Below are 23695 nucleotides of genomic sequence, written 5' to 3' on the forward strand. Positions count from 1 at the left end.
GGGGTAATTGTCGCGAACTTTATCATGCTCAGTTTCAAAACTTTCACTTCAATGCGAGTTGTTACCTCCCCCTGGTGGATAAATTACACATTCCCGCAAAAAATCTTCTATCGCAACCAGTTTAGATGTAGGCCAACTGTAGCTGGATAACTATTACTTAAACTCACTCATTTTAAATAAGCGAATTACTGTTATCAGTTCAAGGGAATTCTGAAAGTAAGGTACCAGCGGAATCAGAAGCGTGAGATCCAGGAAATCATCTCACGATAGCTATCTACTTTGAAGTAATTAAGTAACTGAGGTCAAACACCTTTTGCTTCGATTTGGAAATGTAGATGTATGACCAAAGCCTTTAGAAAAACACAACATTGGACAACATTTCAATCAACTCAAAACAATAGAGTCAATACCAACAAGAGAATACACTGTTTGACATTGGCAGGGAAATTTGGCACATTTCACTTGGGACACCACAAACGCATGATCCATGGGACATCATTGAAAAGGGAAATGAACAGACTTTCCAATTATATAAGATACAATGGTAATAATACAATGACAACAGAGATATGATCGACCGAAATACACACTTCTTTATGTACAAATCTCTAAATGAAAAGGGGTCCCTAATTGAGATGTAATTGAAAAGTAAGGGGTTCCTAATTGAGATGTAATTGAAATAATTGAAATAAACAGTATTATTGATAATCAGTTAAACCATTTCTGCTAACCACTTTCCAGTTCCGCTAGATGAAGTACCCAACTTTTAGGCCAGAATCCGATCATTTAATCCTCAGTGTTATCTTTGGGAGAAAAAAAAAAATCAAAGCTCATCAAGAGATGGTATTTCTGGCCACAGTTTGAAATGAACCGGAGAAACAAACCTACCCAGCTTAGCTCCATGTTCCAGTCAGTAGTATGTGTAATTTACCAAGTAATGTGGGGTGGAGCCGGAAGGTTGGTGGTTCAATCCCCGGTGTAGCCATGATAATACACGCCTGCACAGCTGTTAGGCCCTCGAGCAAGGCCCTTAACCCCACATTGCTCCAGGGGGGATTGTCCCCTGCTTAGTCTAATCAACTGCAAGTCGCTTTGGATAAAAGCGTCAGCTAACTTACAAATTAAAATTACACAAAGGACTTCAGCATTGTGTACAGTATCATACATGTTGGGGAAAAAAAAGACAAAACTTTTTTTTTTTTTTTTAAACAAAGCAATTTATACAATACATTTTACAGAACACCTGAAGACCAGACTTCACAATCATGCTTTATTCAGATTTTTTTTAAATAAGGGTCAAATAAAAGGATTCCTTCTATTTTCAACAAAGCTCTCATGAACACTAAATTGTCCAAAAAGTCCTCCATGGGGAGAGGGGGGCGGGGGGTCGGCTGTACACCTCACAACTTACTACATAGTTTTTTTTTTTTCATTTTAAATAGCATAGGAGATTAAAACAAAACACTGATTGTCAAGACAAAATATAGCTTAGCACCAGTACGTTAAAACTGTACTTTTGCATATTAAAATACTGTATGCAAGGAGGGAAAACAATAATAATAATACACACACTTCAAATAAAGCACCAAACATTCAAAGTCCTATTAAATCATTTTTGCCAGGATAATGAACAAGTTAATTATAATTATTATCGTTGTTATTATTATTAATAGTCAGATAATCAGTAATCAGGCCTGCACACGAGAGTTGGAAATGGGAGAGAGAATATACTAATAATAATAATAATAATAATAATAATAATAATAATCAAATTAAGCAAGGACACCAACTGAACATTTCAAAATAAAACGCACGTAAGTTTCTATCAGCCACAGCCAGGATCCATACACCACCAGATGACTGGAAGGGACTGGAGGGGACCCAGAAGGGCATTAGTTCTTCCCAGTTCTTTAGACTGAGTGCAGGGTGCCATGTCGCACCTGGATGTGAAGAGCCATCCCATCTGTTCTTGGGAAACTGAGAGTGTGTCAGTGTTAGCAAAGGTTTCACACTATTATACATGAGGGGGTTGAAAAAAAAAAAAAAAAAAAAAAAAAAAAAAACCTGACAGCATTAAGACATTAATGCTATCAAATCCGACATCTGCACAAACCTGTAAATGCTTATTGATCTACAGGCATAGAATTTATTTCTGGGGGCAGTGGCATTTTTTTAGAATATCTTAAATGCAGACACTGAAGGAGATCAGTAGGAAGCAGAACATTCATTTGTAAAGTAAATCCTCTTTTTTTGGTTATCACAGTCGAGCAGAACCAACGTTGTTTTTTTCTTTCCAAGACGCTTTTCCCAAAGCAGAATACCATCACAGACCGGGCAAAAAAATATACAACTTCAAACTGTACAGGAACAATGTCTGTGAGCAAATACTGACCCAGTGACCTGAGGGGGTCTGTGAATGGGGATTTCACTGGCAAGTGGAGAACCCATCTGGCCCAATGGTCCTCCTACCAGTTAGCTGAGCTTAAGCCTCTTAGCTGCACATAAGAGTTTACCAAGATAAAACACTGGGATTATCTCTCTCGGAAAACATTCAGTTTCTCTCGAAAACAAATACCCACAAAAACCTTGTCATATCAACAATACATTACAATATTATACATTACAGTCCAAAATGTGGTAACCCTGATGGCGAGATATACATATATAATTCTATATACATATAAGCATATAAAAAAGGTTTTAAAACATTTATTGAATACTGAAAAATACCTACAGGTTTGAAATGTGAAAAGTTCATGTCCAACTGTGCCCACCACTAATTCTTCTTCATAGGGTCGACAACACAGCAGTTAGTCTGTCGCTTTTAGCCTTCACTACAAGGAGGCCAAGATGTGACGGGGGCCCACCCTCAGAAAAGTACATGTCCAGAGGTTTGCGTCTCCCCATGAACATAAAAAAAAAAAAAAAACGCTGGTTGTGTTTGTGCGTCACGGTTGCCACGGCAGCTCCTCAGCACGCCGGACGGACAATCTCTCACCTTTCTTCCTTTTTGTTAGACTTCTTACTCCTGGGCGACGGGGAGTTGGACTCGGCTTTGGGGCCGGTCTGCGTGGCGGGGGGAGTCTCCGGCTCCAGGAAGTGCACGGAGGAGCCCAGCAGCTCCTGCAGCTCCAGAACGCAGCGCACCAGCTCCACCTGGCCGCCCGCGTCCTGGTCCTCGCCCCCCGCCGCGTCCTCCGGGACCACCGTCAGCTGGCTGACGGACACCTGCCTGCACAGCTCCGCCCAGGACACGCTCACCACCTCCAGGTGGGGGTACCGCGCCCGGAATATCCGCGCCGACATCTTCAGCCGCTTCAGGACGTCCGACAGGAGGAACCAATTGCAAAAGCTGCGGGAGGAAAAAGAGCCGAGGCAGGGAACAGCTGTGACTTTTAACAAAAAATATATATAAAATAAAATGAAAAACCCTGCTTACTACAGCTACATTTTCATACTGCACAGCCATTTTGGTCCTTTGATATATGCAGCATCCTTTTAAATGATGCATGACTTAGGCATGAAATAACTCTCTGAAGATGTGCTCGTATTCCTAATGAATTCTGTTTCAATATACAACTGGGTACTTTTTTTTTTTGAATACAACATTTTTTATAAAAATAAAAAACGAAAAAAAAGTTCAGTTTTATTTTATTTTATTTTTTTACAAGCTATGTAGTGCGTTAGCGCAGCAGCTCACTCACCCCTGTGACAGCGACACCTGGACGTGGTAACAGGGCAGGAGGGGCTGTGAGGAGAACTCAAACATGAAGCAGTCCTCCTCTGCGCTCGCCTCCTTCTGCCCCTCCTCCGCCCCAGGGAACGAGAGCAGGAAGTCCCAGCATGCCTCCTGTCCAGCTTCTGAAAGTATTTTTATCGCCGTTAACTTGAGGGTTAATCAACCCAAACCCAAACGCACATACTACACTAAAGTGTGAAAACACCTGCCTACAAAAGGCATAGCCCTCCCTCTAGTGGAAGCTTGGTTTCAGTACAACATTTTACACAGCAGCAAACGGTCATCAAAATGGACACGCATTAACCAGACAAGCTTTAGCACCTGACCTGTAACTCGAATTAAAAGTCAAATTAGAGCATAAACGGGGAAAAATAAATTTCTTAAGGTGAAGTCACACATGGTGTGGCATTGGTCTCTCACCAAACACAGCACTGCTGTAGAAATCCCAGTGCATGCTGGGATCCTCGCTGCTACGCCCATCCAAATCAGCAAAGTATTCTGGGATTGAAGAAAAAAGGCACGTTCACTTTGAAATATGCTGACATTCTGAACAGCCCAGGGAACTCATTTAAAAGAGTTCAAGAGTTTGGGTCAATTCAATTCAAATTCAGTCAGTATTCCTGAAAATTAATTGCTATTCATGACTTGAAAAAATTCCCAAAATCAGTCTCTGGTGATTTTTCAAACAATGAACTGAATTTCAATTCTTGAATTGACCACAACCCTGCATAGTGGTTATTAATTTAGTATACAAACAGCAGGCCCACGACACCCAAGTATTTTTTTAAATAATGGCTAAAGCCAGATAGTTACCGCTGAGGAATGTTTTCATGCTGTTGCTCTGAGCGAGTTTGACTGCCGTCTGTCCCGAATAGGTGGCCAGGGTAGGGTCTGCCCCACGATTCAACAGCATCCACACGGCGGGCAGATTATCGCTGGCCACCGCATCATGAATTGGCCTGCAGAGGGAGCTCAGTGTTAGACATTTCTCGCGATGCATTATCACGTACGATCAGCCAGTAGTAGGTTTGTTTACCGCTGACGTACACAAACCGAATATGAACTCTGCAGGGTTGCAGCATTTTCCACCAACAGTAACTACTTAATTTAAGTTGTGAACTAAAGAACCCACACACCTTGTTTCCAGGGCCAAAACAGGCAGCTAACTTACAGGAAACCACAAAAGCCCATAGACACTACATCCCTGGAGTTTAACATTGCTCTTAGAAAATAATATAGCTCCTACACAGTCAGTAATATTCTTCAAACCTCGGCATCAATACTGTAATCAGCCATTCTGGTGATTACATTACATCAGTAATTAGCATCAGCGAGTGAATTCCTATTGTTGTACTCCCAAGTATACAGTATATTACTGAATACTGAAGAAGCAATCCTCAATCCTAAAACCCGTGTGGATATCCCCGTGGGTTCCCCGTGGGTTCCCCAGGCTCACCGCGTGCCGTCCTGGGCGCTGCAGTTGACGTCGGCCCCGTGCTCCAGCAGCACCTGAACGATCTGGGTCCAGCCTCGGGCGCAGGCCTCGTGGAGCGCCGTGTAGCCGGCGTTGTCCCGGCGGTTCACCTCCCGCTCGTCCTTCTCCAGACAGTACAGCACCACCTCCTGCGGGAGCGGGAGCGTCAGCTCCACGCCGCATACAGCCATCGTGCCGTACGTACTCAAAACAACCAATTACCTCACCCTAAAGCAGCCGCATAGCAAAGCTACGCTAAAGAGAAATGCAACTTGCGAAACGACAATTACTCCAAACGTAGTTCAAAACCAGTACTTATAATAATAAGAATTTAATAAATAAATAAATAAATAAATAAATAAAACATTCTCAAAATTATCATTATCATGTTCCCCAGACATGGTGAGTGTGAGCAATGCCTTCTTTTTTTCACACAGGGAGAACTACAGCTCAGTGGGGAGAACCAGCAATGTGTGGAAATTTTCAGTTGGCAACTATTTAGTCAAAATGGTTTGGGGGCAAAAGTAGTTGGTCGTTCCAGTAGTTGGTAACTATACCTTAAAATGACAAAAAGGTAAATAACTACTAAAACCACAACACCCATTTTAATGTAGCTGAACCAGCAAACTGCAATTATACTACTAGTTTAACTACCTGTGGTAAAACATGTAGTTAACTACTCCCCAAAACTGAACGCACAGGTGACTAACCATTACCGATTGGAGAACTTGGTTTAACTGATATCTCCAGCAAGCGACCGCACGAACGATCTCAGAGCAGTCGTGCTGAGACGATCAGAGAATCCACAGACCCGCCCGTAAACACACCCCCGTAGGGTGCGAGATGGGGGCGAGCCCCCCCCCCTTCGCAGGTGGAGGGGCGGAGCACTACCTGGTAGCCCAATCTGGCGGCTCTTTGAAGCAGGGTCTCGCCGGCGTTCTTATTGACGATGAGCCGCCGGACCTCCGGGGGGGGCGGGCGGCCGGGGGGAGACTCTGGCGCCCGGCCCCTCCCCGCACTGCCCCTCCTGCCTGCGGGGGACGGCCGTCCCCGGGGGGAGGCGGGAAGGTCTGGCGGCTTCTTCACAGGAGAGCCGCCGCCATCGGAGACCAGGGGGGCGGAGCGCTTCCCCGAGCCGCCGCGTTTCGTCTTGAACTGGAATTTAAAAAAATAAAAATAATTAACAAAAAAATTTTTGTGCACTGAAAGGAAAAAACAAATTAGCATGTGTTGGAGGCGTCACTGTAAGGACAGCAGGCAAGGTTCACACTCAGTGAGCTCCTCAGACAGACACGGGGAAATATCTCATTTCAGTCTGCAGTAACTCCAGAGGCCAGACGAGGGCACTCTAAGCACGGTTTTTTTTAACGGCCTTCCTGATTAAACGGATTACTCACGCACAAAACATGAGGGTGAGTCAGGACGATCGTCAGAGAAGCGCGCTTCGAAATATCTGCCTCCCGAAAGAGAGCCATTTTGTGACCCTCCCCCTCACCTTCTTCTCCTCCGTGTCGCACAGGTGCTTGCTTTTGAACTTCCGCTTCCCCGAGGGCTTGTCCTCGGGAGAGACGGGCCGCTCTGAGTGTCGCGCGGACCCGGACCGCGTCTGCAGGGGCCTCCTGGGGCTCCGGTCTGGGCTGGCACTCCGACACGTCAGCGTGGCACTGAGCCGTGGATACAGCCCAACCCTCTGATCTACAAAACAAAAACAAAGAGTAATCATATTTACCATTAGCACTATTGTTGTTGTCGTTGTCATTATCCTTGTCATTATTATTATTGCATTCTGCAGCTCACTACAGTTACCGACTCAATAAATATGCCGAGACACCGGTTACAGTAATAAGCGTGATACTATATCTCGGCTGACTGTGGAGTACGCCAAAAAAAAGATAAGACTGATTAAAGGGAATGCAAATTATGTTTGGGAATGTCTTACTGAGATGAGTAATGCAATCAACACAAGACTGCACTGGGAATATAGGTACAGTAAGTGTAGCATTCATGTTGAAGCCAGGGCCAGGATTTCAGAAAGCAGTGCTAATCTTGGATCAGGTTTCCCCTGTCCGTATCCTAAGTGTGACCATTATGAGCCAAAAAAGCTAAACTGAGAGGTAGCACTCCTTGTGTCTTATTAACAGCATATACATCCATTCAATGTGGCCCATCCTTTAAAAATAGCCTTTATTTAAATAATTATACAAATACTCAACTTACAGAAATGCTCAAAAACTCTTTCCCACACTGAGATTCAGAAGTATCCATTCAACAAAAAACCCCCCCAAAAAAAACAGTACAGGTATGCCTCCATCAGCATGTGAAAGATGCACATAAATCAACTGCATTACGTTTAGCAGCTGCTCATCTCCAGAGAAACTTCTTTAAAATAAGATATACAGTCAATTTATACAGACTGTAATTCAGGTTAAGTACCTTACTCAAGGCCACAACGGCAATGCCCCCACCTGGGAATGGAGCCTGCAATCTCTGATTTACGAGCCCAGGTCTCTATCTATTACTCTGCGTGGCCGCCCATAAATCTTCTGATTAAAAATGGAAGTAAGCCCATGAAATTTTGCCCCTACAATTATTTTGTCGGGAGTACCTGTCCCAGCCCTGGTCGCCTGTCGCGTCGCAACGCACTTCCCGTCCTCTTCTCCAGCCCTGTCCCTCTCCATGACGTACTCCCCATTTTGGTACTTCCTGTTCCTGCGTCGCTTCCTCTTCTTCCTGGGCGAGGCGTCGACCTCGGCCCCCGCGGGCGCAGGTTTCGGCGTCGGCAGACACCCTTGGTCGGGCAGCGGTTTGGAGCGCGGCCTGCCCCTCTTTCGCCGGACTTGGGGTTGCGGGGCGGGAGAAGGGGCCGAGACCTTCGGGGCAGGGAGATTCTTTTCGGCTGGCCGCCGCCCCCTCTTCTGCCTGGGTGGGCAGCTTGCCACGGGCCCCGCCTCCTGATTCAGCCAGTCGGGGCTGCTTTGCAAAGTCGGGGTATCCACCACGGGGCTGCTCTCGTTACCTGCACGGAGCACGACGCAGAGGACTCATACCAAAACCCGTCACACCCGTTACGCATTCCAACAAAGAAGTGACTTGGTTTTTACAGACAGTTTGGCGTCACAACGTTGACGTTAACATCGTTAATCGTTCGATCGGGGAAGTCCTGAACCTGACGTGCCTTTAAGAGCAAGCAACACAGAAGCGACTCGGTCTCACAACTGTTTCGTTAAAAAACGACATCGTCAATCGTTCAAGGTGGAAGTCTTTAATTTACAATTTCATACCTGAGGACGTGTTTATTACCTGCTTTGATGCGAGGGGGCCGGGTCACCTCAGTGACGTCGCTCCACACACGCGCCACCTTTTCCCGCTCATCGGGCGGCCGGGACGTGGCCTTGTCCGGTTGCCCAGACTCCAGCACCGGCGCCCCTTGTTTCTTCTGCAACAATACACAAGAAACTAAGCTAACAATACAGGTCACTATCTTTTAAACACTAAACTTTATTGACACGGTATAATATTTTACCGATACTCCTTTCCTTTCCTTTTTCCCCAGTTTGGAATGCCCAAGTGTATTTATCACTTTGCTCATTGCTGCAAGCGCTATTATCGATTCAACAGAGAGCAGACAAGCATGAGCTCCCCCCTATAGCATGTGATTTAATTGTGTCAGCTGCAATGTTTTAATCACAACGCAGTTTACAAAGTGGCGCTTGCACAGACATGAGTCAGAGGAAGACCCTTCATGTGCAGCTTGATCAGCAAATGGTTGGCATTTATATAGCGCCTTTATCCAAAGAGCTGTACAATTGGGCGGCCTGTAGCGTAGTGGTTAAGGTAAATGACTGGGACAGGCAAGGTTGGGGGTTTGAATCCCAGTGTAGCCACAATGAGATCCGCACAGCTGTTGGGCCCTTGAGTAAGGCCCTTAACCCTGCATTGCTCCAGGGGAGGACTGTCTCCTGCTTAGTCTAATCAACTGTATGTCGCTCTGGATAAGAGCGTCTGCCAAATGCCAATAACGTAATGTAATGTAATGTACAATTGATGCTTCTCATTCACCCATTCATACACACACTCACACACCGACGGCGATTGGCTGCCATGCAAGGCGCCAACCAGCTCGTCAGGAGCATTTGGGGGTTAGGCGTCTTGCTCAGGGACACCTCGACACAGCCCGGGCGGGGGATCGAACCGGCAACCCTCTGACTGCCAGACGACTGCTCTTACTGCCTGAGCCATGTCGCCCCCGCCAGCAAACCTGCAGGAAACCTGACTGACCAGCAGTAATCACTGTTGTGTGGTGAGACACTGCCATGCTGGCTAACTGAAACCCTCCTGTCCCTGGGTGACGCTAGAACCAATCACTGGTATGGATTCAAAACATACTGTGGCGTCCTTTCATTCGCCATTCACTAGAACAGGACAAGCCACAGAGCAACCGCTTCAACGAGTATGCAGTACATAATGGTATAAACCTATATACATAAAAAAACATTACACAACACAAGCATGCTAAACTGAGAAATGATTCCATAAACACATGTTCAATATTCAAGTCAATACTTGATAATCTGGATGTTCTCAAAATTCATATAATAATCAGCATTAGTAGCTGCAGTATTCAAGCACTCTTGTAACTTGTCCAAAACTGTTGGTCCATGTTCTGCATAGTAAAGGTTTGTCAGATTTCTCAGTTACCATGCCTCATTGTCTGTACAAGATGCAATCATGAGCAAGATCAATTCTGACTATGAACTGGAGAGCCAAAAGATAATATCCAGTACAAAAGAAAATAGAAAATAAGTCTTACTTTTCGGCGATGAGGCCACTCTGAAGTGCTGCCCTCCTTGTCACGTGATCTCTTTAAGCCCTTTTCCATCTTTTTTGAGGACGCCAAAGATGATTTTTCAACTTTGTTCTGACTGATCTTTTTGTATTTGCTAGCACTGACTTGACCTTTGGAAGGAGGTGCCTCTCTGGGTACACTCAACTCCTTCCCCAGTTCAGCCACATCTGGACTTTGACCTTTGAGGACGGATAAAGCCATTCCTTCCAGCTTCACACAAGGAGAGAGGCTCTCGGGCGTAGGTTTCTCCTCATCCCTTTGTGGTTTTGTTTTGACACCGTTTTTATCAACGTGACCGCTGCCACGAAGCATTTGAGCTTGGGCAACAAGTTTGGAGTTATCAGAGCACTCCTCAATTCCTTTGCTTTCCTCGCGCTCAATGGGTTTCTCAGTGCTTTTCTCTCTGGGTTCAATAATGCTCCCATTTTCTTGTTTGCTGGAAATCTTAGCAAGCGGTGCCCCAGAGGAATCCTTCTTGACTTTACCCTCTCTTTTCTTCATAGGCCTGAATGGCGGGAAACCGCTCGACGGAGTATCCTGGGATCTGAAATTCAAGCTTGTTGCTTCAGGCCTTCTCGGCCCATCCGAGGCTGCATTACAACACCCTTCACCACCAAGCTCAGATGTCTCCAGAGCTTTCTGCTTCACTATGGACTCAAGATTTGACAGTGGAGACGACTTTGTTTTGCCCCACTTTTTCTCAACCATCTTGGATGGGCTTGGGTGACTGCTCTGAAACAGAGGACCTTTGCAACCCGTGGTCACCCGCAACTTGGGAGTCAACTGGATGATCTTCTGCTGGGCTGTAGACCTTTTGTGGATAAGAGAAACTTGCAGGTGGCGTGCAGCATTGTCAACGGCGGGAGAAAGTGGAATCATCGCACTCCCACCACTGAGCTTACAGTGAGAATTTGAGCCAGCAGAGATGGATAAAACTGTGGTGATACTATCCTTAGAGGAAGCAGGTGTACTAACCTGTGTTCTGGGTAAACAGGCACTGTTACAATACTTGGATCCAAGTGTGTGCTGCTGGGTGTCTTTCACAACAGGTGGTCCTTTAACTCGAGAGACTGGCTGCTCCCCTTGGTCAATAATGGAGATAGTCACCTGTTTAGCAGTGCTCTGGAGGTCTTCCACAAAAGCGGCACCTTTCCCATCCTTGCTGCGTAGGGTGGAGGCCAATATTGGGCTGGCCACACCCACGTAGGTCCCAGCTAAGTTGCTAGTGGAGCTGTGCGGGCTTTTAGCCCAGGGCATTGATGGTTTGTGGGCCTGATGATTCAGGAGTCGTGAGCCTTGCTTTGGAGGGGCTCCGTTTCTCAGGGTCTCTGGGAAGATGGAGAGGGGACCCCCAGGCCCAAAACTAGCAGGCACAGCCCTCTTTGGAGGGATGGGATCACCTCCCTGACCATCCTCAGCAAGGTGGCACTCTGTGGCTGGGGAGGCGTCTTGAGGTTCCTTAGCCGCTTTAGGACGTTTTGACTTCGATGACAAGTCAAGGGGCACATCCCTCAGTTCGGTAACTGTAGGTTTGTGCACAACAGCACACTGGGGGGACTTGAGTCTTGAGTACATTATGGGTGTCTTTTCCACACCTTGGTGAGATGGACTCTTCTCCAAGTGGTTCAGCAGCCTACTGTGCGTGGAGACAATGGCTGGAGGGGTGGAGGGAGACACCGAAACAGGGGGCGAAGGTGTTGGGCCCGATGTCGGCTGCTTCAGGGGTCGAGCAACGACAGGCGAGGCCACAGAATGCAGGGGTGAGCCGTGTTCTGCTCCTGCGTTGGAATTCTTGCCGCCAGAGACAGGCCCATGCTTGTTTTTATGCACTGCTGTCGAAGGAAGTCGGGCTTCGGGGGCAGGGGCCTTGGCCACGGTGAAGTGGTAAGGGAAGGTCTGGAGGTTTGGGGCAACGCCAGAGCTTGAAGTCTGCGGCCGGCACTCAACATGAGTGAGCTGGCTGGCCGTGGTCTCCCTCAGAGCTGAAATCTGGCCCAAGCCAGGCGGGGGCAGGGTGATCTTGCACAGCGGGGGGCTGAAGCTAGCGGACGGGAGGAAGGCGACTGGCTGGCCTGGTTTGAAGAGCGAGGAGCACTGGAAACCCGCGGGAAGGCTGATGACGGACTGGGCCTGTGAGTTTGCCCTCTTACTTGGGGTAACGCCACCGTGACTTGAGTTCAGGGGGGGCTTTTTGCTACACGTCCATTGCTGGGCGGGAAAGATCGGAGCGCCATCCACAACAGGCTTGGGGACCTCCACGTTCTTGCGCAACGACCCAATATTCACAGGGGAGGAGCCTAACAAATGTGCACCTTCATGCTGGGGACTGTCTACCGAAGAGATATCTGAAGCTTTGCAGTCTGTCGATGTTGCAGTGGTGGCTTGCTGGCTGAGGGGCCCATCTCCTCTCAGCTCTGGAGGCAGGTTCTGGGGTGGGTTCCCCACCATGCTCACGGGTGCCTTGTTCGGAGCGCCAGCGTGTTTGATCACTGGGCTTCCGTCCCCTATATTCATCGAAGAAGGATCCACCTAGACAACGACAGGGTTACAAAAACCCACATTCAGTGTTCACACCAGTATCCATGGGTCTTGTAGAATTTGCACTCTCTCTCTCCCCACATCAGATCTTCCCTGCTTACAGAATTAACAAAATCCTGAACCAGAGTAGTCAAGTCAAAATAATCTTGCATACAGTGAATGGCCTGCAAGACTTCCTGTGGTATAAACACTGATATCAAATACCCATCAGAATGTCTTTTCTGGGAAACCTATTATCGGAAGAATTTCCCTCAAAAAAATCTTTCACTCTGCTCTCATGTGGACCCAAGATAACTAAATTAAATGCGGAGTACACATTTAGCTTCCTGGTTGCAAATATGTTTCATTATGCACTTTATTTTTTTTACATACAATACATCTATCACTATGCTCAAAGAAGAGTATTTTACCTGCATAAGAGTGCTGTTAACACAACATTCCTCAGGAGGTGATGATCTCAGGCCTGTATTGGCAAATACTTCTTCTGTACATGGAGCTTCACTGCTGAACACACAAATAGAAAAGGAAAAAATAAAAAATAAATAAAGTGTATGTAACTACACAAAAGCAGTGAACGAACATCGTGTTGCAGCCCTTTTCCTTTGTCTGCATATTTAGAATGCCTATTTGTAGGCGCTTCCCACTACTGCAATATCCTCCATCAATTTGGGAACTTCAAAAACACACTTCTGCTGAACAGAAGCAGCAGAGCGTATTTACCCACTCTTAAATGAACTGCTGAGTTTTCAAGGTGGAAACCTAAAAAGCTAAATTTTTCAGTGCATGGAACTTTAATACAAACCCGCTCTTCTGTATTAAACCAAACCTACCAGGGAACGTGCGGCTATCCAGAAAAACAACCGTAGGATGGCCACCCTTACACAGTGCCACACACCTGGGACAAACTCTGAGCAATGCTTTGTAATGAGGTCAATGGGAAATAAAGTTGTGGTTAGAGATTTTTGAATGTTTTTGCAGTCTGAACCTCACCATCCAAGGGCACTGACGTGACTGTATAGAATTTTGCCTAAAATAAACGTCTAAATATCAATATTCTCCTTATAAATAATCCAACAATAATAAATACCGGTCACAATGCGAAGCCATATAGCCATTTCTCATTAATGCACACGTTCTTCTATTTTGTCCTTTATCGTCATCACATCTATGAAAAGCCAATAATATTCTTGACACAGTACCCATAGCGATACAATGATCCACTGTGAGAATACCCGCAAGATTTTATACTATTTGTCAAAGTAGGAGGTGCTTGGTCTTTTTTGTCTCTTTCTTAACAATTAGACTAGATGTTGAGTGTGTGGACGCAAGCAAACTTCCTGTGTGTAAATAAAGCTTCCTCCCTTAAAATGTCTCAATTGAAATAACGTCATGAAGCTTTTCTTATGGAAAGGAAAGGCCGCATTTCAAAGCTCAATTTTTGCACAGTTGGCATGAAAATCACAACTGAGTTTTCATGAATTTGTTTTTGTACTTTTTAAAGGAGCACATAACCAATACTACCGCAATGGCAGAACAAAAAATGATTAGAAAACCTCAAGAGAGTTACATTATTTTTAGTTTTAAACTTCTAAATTTGACGTCATTTTGAGCGTATTGACTCAAGGGTTTAGTTACTGGGTAGCTAAAATGGGATGAACGAGAGCAAGCAAAGGTAAAATGCTCTTCCAAAACAGCAGGCACAACAGCAAGAAGAGAAACAGGAAATAAGAAACACGGCATCGCTGTGTGCCACTCTTCAACCCTTCAGGACTTCCCACTCTTGCAGTAGAGTGGAGGGGCAGAGACCGGCAGGCAGTTTGGGGGGAGGGGGGGGTGGGGGGGGTGGGGGGGGTGATGGTTTGGCAAAGGGAGTGATGCTTTCCTCACTACTTCTGTCATGGACATAGTATTGCATGCTGCCGTCTCACCTGCACTCCCACAGCCCCTGCCCCCCAAATAAATGATAATAAAACATAATTTAAAAAAACAGCATCCCATGGGAGCCGACAGACTTCCAAAAAGAGACCCAACATTTCACACGTGACTAATTTCATTCGGTACATCCAAACCTACCCCTACTAAAATAAGTTCTGACATCAACTTCTTTCACAAACAACATCTCTGCAGTCATCATCCGTGTACATCGCGAGTGCTCTGGATCTCAGTTCAGGTTTCTGCACAAAAATGAGAGTTAACATGAAACGGCTGGGTTGGCACTACAACTTCAAAGCGATCGCGCAGGGCAAGCATTAAAGGTCGTCCTGTAAATTCTCTATAAATATGACATGTTTCGCGCTGTTTCTATGGGCTAAAAAGCAAAGGCGTCAAGCCTTTGCTTTGATTAAAAGTTATATGCATTGTCCACACATAAGTAATAAAAGTTGAAAACGATTAGCCATATCTATAACGTTTTAAAATACTATTTATGCCCTTCTCTTAAAGATCCACAATAGAAAGGAGACGCGTAACGCCGTTGAGGGTTTACAATAACTCAATCATTCAGCTAGCATTTTTTGTTGACATCACAAGACGAGTACATGTTTTGTTATTTATACTTCTACAGACAATATCAAGCCCAAGAGAAACTAACAGCTCCGCAACTCGCTCGCTGTATGGTGTCATCCAAACCAACATTTGAAAATATCACCAGGTTGACAGTACAAACAGGATTGTCAACAGATTATAGTGAAAAAACAATGAATACATAATTATTATTTATTTTTTTGTTCTAACGTTATGCTGCCATTAATCTGATTTTCTGCTGCAGATCCGTCGTCTCGTCTTGGAGACAGCTTTCCAATATGATGCTATAGCTAATTCTTCGGTTTGATGCGACTGTACGCAAATGGATTAGGTAAACCACAGAACAACGGACAAAAGTGCGTGTCAATTTTAAATCTATCTTATGTTGTTACACAGCATGAAACAATACAGCAAAAATGAACCATTCCCCCTCCCTAAGTATGCTATGAGGAGATCCTGTCTATCGTCGGCTGCGAAGCCTAGAACCAACATTAAGGCACGAGACGCATGCGAGTGGCAAGTAGCCTATGATAATGCTGTTGTCGACTGCAGACGGTTTTGTTCATTTGCCCACATATTCTTAGTAGTTTTGAGTCATTATGCTATGTGGTAAGGTTATTTCTTCGTATAACGTTAGTCTCAAGTGGGCTATAAAAATCACCTGCTCGTCCTAGTTTGTTCATCACAAAATGAAAGAACGGCAACCGATTCTCAGGTGATTCGCGATGTTGAGTCTATGGAAGACAATGCGAATGATTATTTAAAAAGAGGGATACATTTTGTTTTTCTCTTTTCAGGTGGAGGGAAGTCTATACATAACCAGTAACGTTCTGAACTAGACAGCTGTCAATTCTGTATGCCTTTGCGAGGTCAAACGCGTGGTACGACAACAGTATACCCACGAACTAGGCTACAAAAACACGTCTGGACTGACATCGTGGACAGTTAGTCAATGGCAAAAACCATTTCAAACTCCAATTACATAGCTATGTGTCTATATTCCCCCAAAGTTATCTTGTTAAAGACCACGAGGTTGTAACGTTATTTGCAAAGCTACGAAACGGGGTTTTAAACATTTCATACCGTCTTTGCAATTGCAGCCTTGGCCATTTGTAGAACCAAATCAACTCACCACTAGAAAGAAGAAATTGCACTTCCCACGAAAATTCCTGCTAAAAGTATTCAAACAGATAAAATCTTTAAGACACTTGATCCAACTTATTACGAGATTGTGGGCTAACTGGCTAACGGTAGCCAGTAGCCTACATGATGCGAAGGACAATGTTTGCTAACACTCTCCGTCCAGAACGTGTTCAAAATAACACAGACGATATAGCTGCGCAGCAAAGTCTATCCTATCAGACTGAAATACACACTGCTTGACATTGTTGGGAAAGGTATGATATAGTCTAGGTAGCCTATCTCTGACCGCCTTTCGTGGCCCTAGTCGAACCACGTCTAGGTTCAAAGATAAGATTAGACACACCAGAACCGTTTTATTCGACTCCCGTAACGTTGCAAATAATTCCCAAAATAATTATCGGACCAAACAGCCATGTCAAAATGTATAAACGACCACAAACCAGTTTGTATAGTAGACAAATAGAGGGAAATGCATCAATGGACAAGTGAATTCCGTGTCTTTCGGTCAAGTCCGTTGCAGTTCACTAATCTCGATCGTTTTCGGTTCTGAAAGTCCGGGGGGTTTCGTCAAGACAGTCCGTACCGTATCTCTCTGATGGGAGAGAGGCAGATGAGGAACTACTACTATGGGGCTTGTAGTATTTCGCTACCCATATCCACACAATGGAAATATAAAAAAGGGAGGAGTACGGACTGCAGCTACCAGCATGCACAGCAGGCCCCAGCCGCTCAAGGCGAAAGGGGATCGCAACGGTGCGCTAAACTGAAAAAGCTTAAGTAGCAAAGTGAAAATAGGAAATGCGATAATAAAGGCATTGCTTGTTATATCAGTTATGTGTGTGAAAGGCCCATGTAATTAATATGTTACAATAACAGAAACGTTTCACGCGATGTACAGTGTTAGAAGCATTGAAGTCTAACCGAAGTGGGAAAAGAAAATGAGCTTGAAAAGGTTGCTATGTAGTTCTCACGTTGCAGCGAAATTAACACGAGGAGCAGAGACGCTTGCGGGCGTGGAAAGATGTTTAAAACTAGAGACCAACACTGGAATAAGCAGTGCTGATAAGTGCTGCATTTAAATGTCATTGTAAATACAGATACATAAGTGAGAAGGAGACACGTGCTTCCCATTCACAATAACTTCCTTTAAATTTCACGATGTCCGCTTCTTGGTCCACGTCCGTATAGACCAGCAAGAGGAAGCACACAAAATGCATTTACACACACCGAATTATATGACCAAAGCAGGCCTTTTGTCCCGATAGTATAGCTATAGAACACGATTAATCAGCATTCGATTAATCAGCAGAAGCACATGCGCACATATTTGCTGTATGTGTGCACACAGCCATCTGATTTGGCTCAATACATTTTGGCGCATATTTTTCTCAGACCTAAAACATCCCCAGGTTTCAAAGGCAGATGTCATTTAAATTACCGCCATTTATTTGGTGAGGTTTTGGGTAGGAAAAAGAATCCATAACCTGATCTTTTTTTTCTTTCTTTTTTTTCTTTTTTATCTTGCAGCTTTTACATTTAATTTGCTTTGCAGACACTGTACTGAACTCTGACCCCTGCATTGACTCCCATATCACCCCTACCTCACATTTCACCCTGCCCTGGTAATACCGTTTTGCCTGTCTCCTTAGCTCTCCCTTCTATGGACTACTTTAACCATCTTCTTGATGACTGTGATGCCACATCTACCCCTCTCTCCTGTCCAGCCTCTCCATTTGTACCTCTCTTCCTCCTCTGATTTGTTCCATTTTCCACTTAGCCAGAGTGAACTTAGGTCCAAATAAAAAGCCATGGAGAAAGTCCTAAGTCCACGTGGCAATGGCCGACGTCTGCTGCCCTCAACACAAACCTGCTATCAGACAAAAAATGTGGACTACTGATAATAAAACCTAAAAGCCCCTTTTTATCCAACCCACTGCTACCCCTCCAGCCACATTCTCTGCCACCAAAATCTCATTACCAAAGATTTCTTGACACTCAATATGAAAATGTATTCATTATTTAAATTACCTCTGCTTTTAAAGGGAGTGATTGTGATAGAAGTGTGCGCACACAACACTGCTCAAAGGACATGTTTGGACATATGTACGGCAATCGGATTCCATAGACCCATCCTCTTGGCAAAGGCACAGACAGTTTCAATCCACCAACCCCCATGAACAGCAAACCTTGAAGAACAGTTCCGGCAAAATCAAACTCAACCTCTTGAAGTTCAACCTTAGATAGCCTTGCTAGACTAGGCACCACAGCATTCCCATTCTCCATTGGGCCATCCCAGACCACCAAAACCAAGAGCATGTATACAATCGACATTGGCCTCAGAGGTAAGAGCAGTTGTCTGGCAGTTGGAGGGTTGCCGGTTCAATCTCTGCCCTGCGTGTGTCAAAGCGTCCTGAGCAAGACACCTAACCCCCAGTTGCTCCTGATGAGCTGGTTGGTGCCTTGCATGGCAGCCAATTGCTGTTGATGAGGGCGGCCTGTAGCGTAATGTTTAAGGTCCCCACAAGTTCGCTGTTTCGATCCCCGGTGTAGCCAGAATGAGATCCGCACAGCTGTTGGACCCTTGAGCAAGGCCCTTAACCCTGCATTGCTCCAGGGGAGGACTGTCTCCTGCTTAGTCTAAAATCATCTGTAAGTCGCTTTGGATAAAAGTGTCAGCCAAATTACATATAATATAATGTAATGAGTGTGTGTGTGAATGTGTGAATGAGAAGCATCAATTGTACAGCACTTTGGATAAAGACGGTATATAAATGCAGACATTTACATTTACAATCTCTAAACTCCTGCTGCTGTCCTTCTTGGAGGGTAAGGAATTACCTGAAGACTATACAGTATTTGTGTCCGGAAAAGCAAGCTGGATTGATGGTTTGGAGCCATTGCTAGCGTTTTATTTTCTATTCATATACAGAAACCCAAATCCAAAGCAGATAAAATACACTGCTTATGTCAAGACAACACTGATGGAATGTCCAATGCAGTCATAGATTTAACTTGACAAATAATGTACGGAAAAAAATCCTTCTTGTAAACTATAAAAGTGTTCTCATTTTCTGAATGACTTTTAAGAATCTAATAAACATCTTTTGTTGCTGTATTTTGCATGGACAACTGGATAGTCAAAAAATAGCTTTAATCAGCCTCCTTACTGCCATGCTTCATTTTAGTTGATGCCTGTAGCCTTGGTGAGCAAAATAGTGCAGTACAATTGATGCACTATACAATTGCTTCTCATTCACCCATTCACACACACTCACAGCAATTGGCTGCCATGCAAGGCACCCACCAGCTCATCAGGGTTAGGCCTCTTGCTCAGGGACACTTCGACACACCCAGGGCGGGATCAAAACGGCAAATCTCCAACTGCTCTTACCCCCTGAGCCAAGGTCACCCCGACTACTAAGTACTTTTAGGTACAAATGAAGAGGCATGTAATATTATGCTGTCATTCATCAACACCATCTCAACTCTGACCTGCGGAACAGGATATGGCCACTGTCAATTCAACTCTATAGGAGTTCATAAGAGTCGAACATGGACTAAATGTACACTGTAGGAATTTAACACTCAACATTTTACTGTGAGAAGTGCCAGTCACAATCGTGCTTATATTACACATAATAACCAAACCCACACAAAGGGATATTCCATAAACATGATTTTTGTCATACCTTCAATCTTTCAAGGTTTCCAATGACAAACACATTTTTTAAATGGCAGGCATTCAGTCAATTTCTAACCACAATTCTGGATCCTTATTACTTATTATACTACTATAACATATTAGACAGACGTCTGACAGAGGCCTAATTACATGTGTCCTCTTTCATGGTACTAGCAAATGGTAAATGGTAAATGGTTGGCATTTATATAGCGCCTTTATCCAAAGCACTGTACAATTGATGCTTCTTCATTCACCCATTCATACACACACTCACACACCAACGGCGATTGGCTGCCATGCAGGGCGCCGACCAGCTCGTCAGGAGCATTTGGGGGTTAGGTGTCTTGCTAGGGGACACTTCGACACAGCCCGGGCGGGGATCAAACTGGCAACCCTCCGACTGCCAGACGACTGCTCTTACCGCCTGAGCCATGTCTCCCCCATGCACAGTGCACAGTGCTAGTTGAACTATAATATAGAATTGCTCTTTTTCCATATGAACTCGCGTTTACCTGCCTGTATACTGTAGGCCACAAATATCTATCATTTTGTACGGTGGACAAGGAGTGTGACAACTTGTTTGAGGCTATAACAGGCTAGTTTCAATTCTGCATCTAGGCCCATGGTAATACTCAATTTTGGCCTGAACTAACGGTCAGCAAGTTAATGACAGCGAATGTACGCTGGGGGACTGTAAATCTAAGACCCATCAGATTATTTAGTTTTTTTAAATACAAATAAAAAAGAGTAAATGTCCTTCTTTACTTATTTCGTCCCACATAGTCATATACGCTAAACCACATTATGTTTTATTGTATGAGTCAGATACATCGACTTTGTGCCTCCGTTGGTTGCATTATATACAAATGCTTAATTACAGACAGACCTCCGCGAAAACAGCAAGACGCGGGTAACACGTGAATGCTAGTGTATGCTAGCAGGCACCTTCGCGCGGTACGGTGCTGTTGACATAACCCGAAGTGGAGGCAATGAAGATGAAAGAGACTGAACGTGAGGTGTTGAGAACGCATCTTTTGCCAGGTCAAGCCAGGTAGCGGCATCAGTCCGTCGAAGCTTTACGAAGGCCCGGAAAAGCTTTGTCTTGCCTTCAGAAATAAATGTCATAGACTCTTATTGAACCCATCAGACAAGCAGCTTCTCACATCTTCCGTAGCAAATGTAAAAATAAATATTCACATTTACATTGTAAAGACGATCGGCTACAACAGCATAACATGTGACATATATACAATTATATTTAAAATGAATGCTTACGCAGATAATTAATAGGTAGGTGTAGCCCACTCTACTTAGTTATAAAAAAAAAGTGTATTTTTGCGCAATAGGCTAGTCCGCGACAAATTCATGGCCAGTCTTAGCGTGACAGGTAAAGGGAAACGCCGTCATGAAAATAAATAAAAACTCAAACGATGACCTATTTCTTCATTATAGCCTAGGCTACAGCGCAGGGAGGCAACCCGTGGACCGTGTTGACGATACAGCGACAGATTGCTTTTAAACGTAGACAACAAAATAGCAGTGTCTGTAGAAGGGGGGGAATAGTGAAAGAAACTAGAATGGCTCTGGTTAACACCATTGGATTGCATGTTGTCGGCACAAGTATTTACAATAGCCTACGTGTCAGATTTGCTTATAGTTTAGATCCTAATTTATCCACATTCACCAGCACCGAAGCAGATGCAGAATAACAGTCCTAATTGAACAGACCAAATTGCATATCTGACAATAAAACAATGGCTTTCAAACGATGAGTGGATGAACCGAGCGCGACAGTCCGCGATCTACACGTTGCAGGACTGCGCTGTCTAAACTAGACATAGTCCATCAAGAGAAATACAGGATATCGCTGGACGACAGGCTGAGCTCGGCAAGCGATCCTGGTAACAACCGGCCAGCGCAGAGCCTCTCCAGAAATCGACAACGACGGGACTCCGCAACAAACTGTTCCAGCAAAGACTGAAGCTCAGGCTTTGTAGCGTGTATTCATTTGTAAAAGTAAGAATAGGCTTCGATATTAGGCGATTCGAAGCAGCACCATTTCAGAATATTTAAACTGGATAGCCTACATACCGTATATGTTTTGACAACACCTCAGCTTCCTAGAAAAAAAAAGTATTTTGGGAGGCCTGTGATCGGATTCAGTTCTGCTGTGGAACACATTCTGGACGGCTGTAGGCTACTGTAGGCTAATACTTTCACAAGTTACTTTTATTCACCTGACTTAACTCGGGGCAGTGGTCTTATACTTGTTAGGCCTGTCGAACTGCAGAAGGTCATTAAAGTAGAATGAACTGTCTTGGTGTAAGTAAAATGCTAGCCTGTAATTAGCCCATCGTCACCAGCCCACCGGTGAAAGGAAAAGCCACTCGTAAAAAATAAAATAGGCCAAGTTGGAAGGTTCATATTGTCAGGCAAGGTAATATTCAGCAAGCAGATAGCATACAACCCCCTATCATGTAATGATATTTTGTGGCACAGGTAGGCTCTATAATTAGGGTAAACATGCATAAGTATAGACAAGCCTCTGCATACGCGCTGACAGGTTTCAAGGATGAAACTCCACAATGTCAAAATATGACAATATGACAAAACGACGAAAAACTAGGCTATACAGCACCACACTGCACGTGTAACCTTCCGCACAGGCTTCTCTAGGTGTGTATTGCAATTTCCATTCATTTTAAAGTCGTGAAAAAAGCATAGTTAGCCTAATGGACTGAGATGGGATTAAATTCCAGAATTCGGTAACGCTCATCTCGAGTCTGTTCGTATGATGACCTACTCACTAACTGCATATGGTACTTGTTATTGTCTAACCTACAAGTCTAATAACGGCAATGTATTAGATATAGTACAGTAAAGCCAGTGTAAAGTTGAAAGAGTTTTACTACCGCCCTCCATTGCGTTGCGAAATGCCCCTTTAATACCTCTCGCTCGCCAGCAGTGCCTTTGTTATTAGTAATGGCATGGTCTCGCGCCGTCTTACCTTAAGTCGCAAACTGTTAACATGCGGATTTACGCTTGAGGTTCCGACCAAGATACTAGGAGACGAACGCGAGTTGCAAAACTTTACTTGCGCGTTTCGAATGTGATTTAAAGAGAAATGAATCCAGGGTGAAATTTGGGCTTCTCCTCGCGATCTTCCATCATTACCACTTTTCGACCGCAGCAGCTGGAGAGCGAATCGCGCAGGGTCCTAAAGCCGGGCAATGTCTTATTTACAGGTGAATACATGCAGGTTGCATGTTTGTCGATGGCGAAATATAGTATATTGTTTTGAATACCACATTTCTGTCTTTTTACCCTTTGCTTTAACTAATCAAAACCTATAAATACGAAGCATCGAATAGGAATAGGTTAGAAAATACAATTATTGACTCAACTGTGAGCTGTTGGATGGCCTCACAGATGGACAGGCCTCAATTCCTTCTCCTAATGGGATCTAAGATGGTGTTATGCACTGAGACTACTCTTCTAGTGTACTCTTTTAGTGTCTTCACCTGACACTACACATGTTTTGTAAATATTTGAAATTGGCCCAAATGAAAATGTGTTCTGTAGTCAGTGTGGGCACGTAATGTTGGAACTATAGTTTGCTTTGTTCAAGCACACGGTTTTGAGTCAGTTCTAGGCCAAGCATTTTGCTAACGCAAGGTTCTTTCACATTGCTGTTTGAAACAAAGGACCTTGTAACCTTTAGCGTTGTTTAGTCTGAAGCATTATTAACCA

The 23695-nt window shown here is 44.5% G+C and overlaps 1 protein-coding gene across 4 annotated transcripts; it reads right to left on the reverse strand.

Annotated features, from left to right (window-relative positions):
* Positions 1–1256: 1256 nt before the first annotated feature.
* On the reverse strand, positions 1257–23058 carry bcorl1 (BCL6 corepressor-like 1). 4 transcript variants are annotated; one of them, XM_061233500.1, is made up of 13 exons: positions 16704–16836; positions 14671–14771; positions 13008–13101; positions 10024–12588; positions 8514–8649; positions 7819–8229; positions 6709–6908; positions 6105–6368; positions 5196–5362; positions 4553–4698; positions 4160–4237; positions 3705–3861; positions 1257–3352 (listed from the first exon to the last, which is right to left on the reverse strand). In XM_061233500.1, the coding sequence occupies exons 3-13, from the start codon at positions 13011–13013 to the stop codon at positions 2995–2997; spliced, it is 4488 nt and encodes a 1495-aa protein (XP_061089484.1). In that variant the 5' UTR covers positions 13014–13101; positions 14671–14771; positions 16704–16836; the 3' UTR covers positions 1257–2994. The 4 variants fall into 4 exon arrangements, with proteins under 4 accessions (XP_061089484.1, XP_061089482.1, XP_061089481.1 ...); XM_061233498.1 differs by lacking the exons at positions 14671–14771; positions 16704–16836 and adding an exon at positions 22953–23058; XM_061233497.1 differs by lacking the exon at positions 14671–14771.
* Positions 23059–23695: the final 637 nt, after the last annotated feature.

The sequence above is a fragment of the Conger conger genome, chromosome 3 (genome assembly GCF_963514075.1).
Source record: "Conger conger chromosome 3, fConCon1.1, whole genome shotgun sequence".
Classification (NCBI taxonomy): domain Eukaryota; kingdom Metazoa; phylum Chordata; class Actinopteri; order Anguilliformes; family Congridae; genus Conger; species Conger conger.